The 6387-nt window shown below is 37.2% G+C and overlaps 1 protein-coding gene across 1 annotated transcript in view; it reads right to left on the bottom strand.

The window, feature by feature from the left end:
- Positions 1-992: 992 nt before the first annotated feature.
- The window catches only part of DCP2 (decapping mRNA 2), a gene marked incomplete at its 5' end in the record, with an annotated part of 12232 nt that continues 6837 nt past the window's right edge, over positions 993-6387 (bottom strand). Inside the window, 6 exons of the mRNA XM_010167292.2 lie at positions 993-1156; positions 1879-1930; positions 3617-3724; positions 4291-4414; positions 5189-5296; positions 5404-5516. Of these exons, the coding sequence (XP_010165594.2) occupies positions 993-1156; positions 1879-1930; positions 3617-3724; positions 4291-4414; positions 5189-5296; positions 5404-5516 (669 nt within the window). The remainder of the gene's footprint in view (positions 1157-1878; positions 1931-3616; positions 3725-4290; positions 4415-5188; positions 5297-5403; positions 5517-6387) is intronic.

Here is a 6387-nt window from a genome sequence, read left to right on the forward strand (position 1 = left end):
AACACCACAGAATACAATACTGGACACCCTCAGAATAGTTATCACAAGCCTGATTAAGCTGTTCAGTGTCACACAGTGACTCTATTGTCCATGCACCCGCCTTCCTCCTCAGCAAGATCTACAGAGGCTTATTTACATTCAGTATAAATTCTACACAAGTAACCTCTCACAGACACCAGTTTAAGCTTTTCATTTTTGAAAGCAGTTGCAACTGGGATAACATAAAACTGCAACTTCTTCCTACCCAGCTGGGGACAATGAATAAGAGTTGAAGGTAGACGCTTTGAATGGCTAAGTTCTACCCCGTTTGTGTATCCTTACTGAAGACAGAGGCAGAGTATGTACAAGAAGCCAACATGCTATAGACTTGACTCCCATGTACTAGTACTGATCACCAGCCAACAGAAACTACCGGTGTGAAGAAGGGAAGGTATTTTGGGCAAGCAACCAGGACAGAGAAAGGATGACAGGCTGAGGCTAGGTTTGAAATGTGCAACTTGTTTTCAAAATCACTAGGACAGAGGAGTCCTCTGAGAATCAGTTTCATTGCCACTGTCTTAATATTGCAATGTACTACACAATAATGACTAACAAGTCCAATAATTTACATAAGAGCAGTTAAAGTTTAGCAAGCTGGTATACTTCAACAGTTAAAAAAAAGAATTCAATGACATTCTACAAAACACACAGCAAGTTAAAAAAAAGAAAAAAAAAAAAAGAATGCCCTCTAATGCACAGCTAGGAACAAGTGAACTGAACACTGGAAAGGTACTTTTGTGGACAAAGGCTATACTGCATTTAAAGTGCAACACTTGACTATGCCACTTCCATACTGCAAATAGAACAAACCTTTCCACACCACCAGTCAGTCCCTGCATTGCATTTAAAAACAAATAAAACAAAACAAAAAAACTCCTGAGAAAGAGTAAGGCTGGAAGAAACCCCCTCAATTGCAACAGGCAAGTCTGATTTTGTTCCAAACAAGTTCGCTGTCAGAGGTCAAAACTCTTCATTATGGCATCATGGTCAAACTTGAAACTCAAAAAAGCTCTTGATGAGAAAGCAAATTTGTAATGGCCATTGCATGCCACAGAATGTCCTTCTACATGTTCTGGCAGTGGGTCTTCACTGGAACAACACATCTCATATGCTGCATCTGCTTAAAGAGAAAAAAAGCATGAAACAAATTTTAAACAGACAGTTATCAATTAGAGTATCAATAACAATACAAAGTCATACCTCAAATATTTATTCAATTAATATTTATGACCAAATCTGTATGTCTGGTCATAAATGGAAGAAGGTAATTCAAACATATATCTATTTACAAATTATTTTACAAATCATCATAGTGGCTAGAACAAACCTTTACAGTCACCACAATCTGGGGACGCTTTCAATAGCCAGTTTTACCCACAGGTGCTGTTTTGCAACTCATTTCTTAATAAGGAGGAAATAAATATGTCCCTATTTTCTAAGCAGAAAGTAAAGAACTATGTGTACTCTCCAGAGTAGTCGAGTATCAACTGTAGCTTATTACTAGCAGGACAAACAGCATTATGTTGGCTCAGATGCTATTTTCCTAAACCAGTTACTTTTTACTCAGCCACCTGGTATAATCTGACAGTATTAATAATTAAGGAGAAGAATTGCAAAACCAACTTGAAGCAGCGCATGAAGATAACCAAATGAAAAAAACAAAACCAAAAAAAGCCAACAAAAAAAACCAACCAAAAAACAAACTTAGACTGGCTTAGAAAAATATGGCTTTATAACACTTGGTAGGTTAACACACCAGGAAAAACCCTCAACCATCATTATTCAGGTGCCTTCAGCCTGTAATGCATGACAACAGATGAAAATTCAGATTGCACTTGCCTGTTTCAAAGTTATCCTGAAGTCTTCTTGGATTAAGCCTTTTTTCACATTTCTGGTTAAGAAAATGACCATACATTACACAATTCATAAAGAAACAGGATTTTATTTCTTAGGGGTATAGCTTCAGCTAAAAGGGATGCTGATTATATTTGCTTTGACTGGTGATGTGTGAACTACTCTACTTACAACTCAGCATTCATTCTGTTGTGTTACTTCCTCTAGTAAGCATGCATCAAGTCCACAAATCTTTCAGAAGCAGGCAACTTTTTAACACTCAAACCATTTTTATAATGCAGGCTTTTAGGGAAAAATTTTGAGTGCTTTCTAAGTGTTTTAAGCTGGAAAGGTCTTGCGTATGATGGTATGGAATCAAAGTTGCACGTGCATAAGCCCATTCTTCAATCAGCTTCTCCAAAAAAGCAAGGAGAATGCATTTGCAAACATGCTGCTACTGCCAATTAATTAGGGTGCATTAGAGACACAACCTTAGAACTCTCCAGGGAACAGTTAAGTTTTAGCCCTAGGTATGCTGCTGTTACTTATACAAATACAGATAAAACTATGGCCCTTTGCACTCTGTATGAATTAAAGAGCTCCCGGGCCTCCAAATTGTATTAGAAAATTATCACTGAGACATGAAATATTTAAACTTCAAAAGATGGACAATCATGAAAATGCAAATGAAACACCATTGAAGGATTTAGCCAAGTCTGTAAAGAGCCCACAAAGTAACTGTGTATTATTATCGGTTTCACCTGTTTCCATCAAGATCCTACAGTTTTTGTATACAGCCAAATTTCTGGGCAGTCAGTTCTTTGACTTTTCATTCTTCCACTCTCAGACACAAAGACAACTGAACATTTCTTGTTACAGTGAAGAATTTGCAGGACAAGAATTTACGGTTTAATCACTTTTACATAAAAAACCAGAGAAAGTAATAACCACAAGCCAGAATTAGAACAATCTAGCTTACAGCTGGTAAACAAGAAAAACTAAATCCTGGACAAGCCAGTTGATTTGCACGGAGAACTGGGGCTCACTGCTGCACAAGAGCTAACAAAGTAGAACTGGAGAGCCATAAGGAACAGTGGGGGGAAAAAAACTAAGAAGACATTATATTAAAAAAGCTAAGTATCTCAGCCAGCAGAACTGTGGGGACTAAGATAATTAGTTACTGCAAGGAAAGGACAACAAACCAAGAACTCATAGTGGAATTTACAAACAGTTCTAGTTCTACTGTATGATTAAAAAATTATGAAATTCCGACATTCAAGTAAAGTCTGCATCTCAACATTTTTGCTAGAGAGAAGGGAAATAAGCATATGCATTACCATTTTGTATCTAATTGTTGCATAAGAAAACTCCACACTTATTTATTCATGTATCATATATTATTGTAAGACATTTCCTACACTGACGACTTATGACACACTACAGTAGGTTATTACCTGACACAAACCTGGAAAGTTGCAGGATATCCTACGGAAACAGCTGACAAGTTTTCAACTGCTAAAATAAGCCTTACTTGAAAATGCAAACTTTGAAGTTTAGTATACTTGTCTATAAATGTATATGCATAGAAGGTAAGAAATGTCATATTTCTACAAATACGTACCAAATATTCTGATCAAATATACTACTGATAGATATGCACTCTACCTTCTTTCAGCAGGCCATTGTCCTGGATATTTGTTAAGCATTACTAGAACCTGTTCATGAGTCACTGCATGTTTCTTACCAAGGTATGGTTTTGCTTCACTGGTTGACTCTGGACTCCATTTGTGCGTTTCTTTTGGCTGGAAGTGTCTTGATACTGCTTTCTGCCATTGCTCCTCAAGCTCTGACTCTGTTATTAAGTCCAAAATGTGGTAAAGAGAAAAGTTTAAACAGCAGCATTGAACATCACTGCCCTGACACTTCCTACTTATTAATTACAGCTTTCCTCCAAATAACCTCAAAACATGTAAACCGTATCTTTTGTAGACAGGCTGAGGCACACTGAAATTAACAAAACACACACTCAAGCTACAGTCATCAGCTGTTACTCAGCCTCTCTTGCTCTATTACAGTCACTGTATTACACAATAAATTCAGTTTCAATGAGTTCCCATACACTGATGCACATATACCACTAGTGGTACCAAAAATATTTCAAAATGGTACATGGAGGACACTAAATTGGTGAGTAGTAATTGCTATCTATACCTGAAACAACACAACTACCATCTGATACCCACTACCTCTAATGTCAGACAAATCTGAGAATCCTCAAGATTTTTTTCCCCATGTTTTTATTTTTGCATGCCATGGTGATAAAATTTGCTATTTTCATTCCAGAGAGGAACCCTTATGAACAAAGACATCTGTTTTTAACAGCCCCAGATGCATACGTCTGCCTAAGAAACAATGTACCTTTATTTTCAAAGCTTCAGACATCTCAGGATGGTTATATGGCTTTTGTGGCTGTTTTGGCTTCACCCACTGCTCTCCTGAAAAGCCATCTGTAAACACCTGCTGACTACAGCGAAGTTTGGATCTAGTACAGGAAAACAAACAGAGTTTACACACAACTTCAAACCTATTGACTGCAGAAAAGAAATGTGAATTAATTTTCTGTTTTGAGAACAGCCTGGAAGACAAGCTTAAGTAACCTAGTGTGGAAACTGTAATAATGCTCACTGCATTCACACAGCTCAGGATTCCTACCAGCAGGCAAACCAACGTTCAGCATAGACAGCAGGCTAGGTCCATGTTAGCATTTGTCTTGTTGTGGTCAGTGTTGGTGCTGACCAGACTCAAACAACTGGAGCATAGCCATCTCTTTCAGACTACAGGTTTTAAAGTTTGCTCTACCACTCTTAGCAGAGCTGAATCAAAAGCCAGCAGCACTTGTTCCCCTACTGGCCATCACAGGTTTTATCTAGCTAGCTACTTCTGACAGTACCTTACAGACCTACTTTAGAGAGTCCTATTTTTCCTCTGTGGAAATGCCAAAATCATTGAACCTGAAGCACTGAAAGTTATCTACTTGTTTTAGCTTCTGGTTTTGGATTCCCATAGACAGTACTCAATAAATTATCTCAGTTCTGACATATGTGAGAATTTACTAAAAAAAGTGTATCGTTCCACTAATTAACTTCTCACTCTATTTATAGTCTTAGGAGATATGCCCAGAATTTTTTTTTTTTTTCAGTTAACCCATCGTATTACTGGAACATGAATACTGGGAGAAAGAGAAAGGACAAGCAGCTTTGTATGACCAACGTTTTACAGAAAGTACATAGAGGTGTTAAACTGACCTGGTTCTTACCTAGGTTTTTCCAAATTCGGCTTAGAGGGTGTGCTCCCTGTAGATGAAAATCCATTGTCACTATCTGAGGAATCTTCATTCCTTCGGGAAATCCATTCCCTCAATGGCCTGTGAGCAAAGAGAAGTGCAACAAGATCTACTTACTAAAACAAATCTAAAAAAATTAGAGTTGTCTGAAAGGCACTGGCCTAGCATTTGCCTCATCTCAAACATACCTGATGAAGGGAATTGCCATAAAAAATTTGTTAGGTGCCAAACCCAGCTTGGACTTTGGGGTCATGTCATTTCTGTGGCATGGTAATTTGTCAATGGAAAACCACTCAATATTCTAGAAAAACAAGAAATAAAATTAAAATACCCACTCTACTGTAGCCTTACAGAATGTTACAAATGTGTATCAACCACAATTATCTCCCCTAATTAAGACATTACAATGGAAGATTAGTTAATTAACAGACTACAACACAGTTTTTCACAAAAGGTTAATTAACAATGAGGTCATTCTTCTGACTGCAACTACAGAGTAACAGATGGTACAGCACATATTCATTGCATGGTATGTCACCTAAAATATAAAAGGTATTATCCAGCAACTAAATTCTAAATAAGGGTTTCAAAAACCAAACCACACTAAAATGGTGAGTAGTAATTGCTATCTATACCTGAAACAACACAACTACCATCTGATACTCACTACCTCTAATGTCAGACAAATCTGAGAATCCTCAAGATTTTTTTGGACACTGAATGTCCTAAGTAAAGGCAGAAGCTTCCAATAACTTGCAAAGTCACTACTATTCTTGCTATTTTTATTTAAAATGCCATCAAAACTAGACCACCAAAACTAGTTCAAAAATTATCAGAAAGAAAGCAATTTAGGTTGCAGAGCAAGTTTCAGGTTTTGTTACAAAAGAAAAAAACACAGGTAAAGGACAGGATTCACGTTATAATTCGTACATTATAGTTTTAACTATTTAAACTATATACTTTACAAAATGGGAACAAAATCAGGAAGTCTGGTTATACACAGTGTAGAAGATCCCACATGGGCTTTTCATTGAAGAATGTAGGCCCAAAATCCCAGGTCCAGGTAAGACTTGTATTATGGAAAGAAGTTACAAACTAAACAGGTTTTCAACATAGTTCTACAGGGAATATGGAAACGGCATGCCTGGTTCTATTAGATCAGACAGTGCTTC

This window comes from Antrostomus carolinensis, unplaced genomic scaffold (genome assembly GCF_000700745.2).
Source record: "Antrostomus carolinensis isolate BGI_N321 unplaced genomic scaffold, ASM70074v2 scaffold48950, whole genome shotgun sequence".
Taxonomy (NCBI): Eukaryota; Metazoa; Chordata; class Aves; order Caprimulgiformes; family Caprimulgidae; genus Antrostomus; species Antrostomus carolinensis.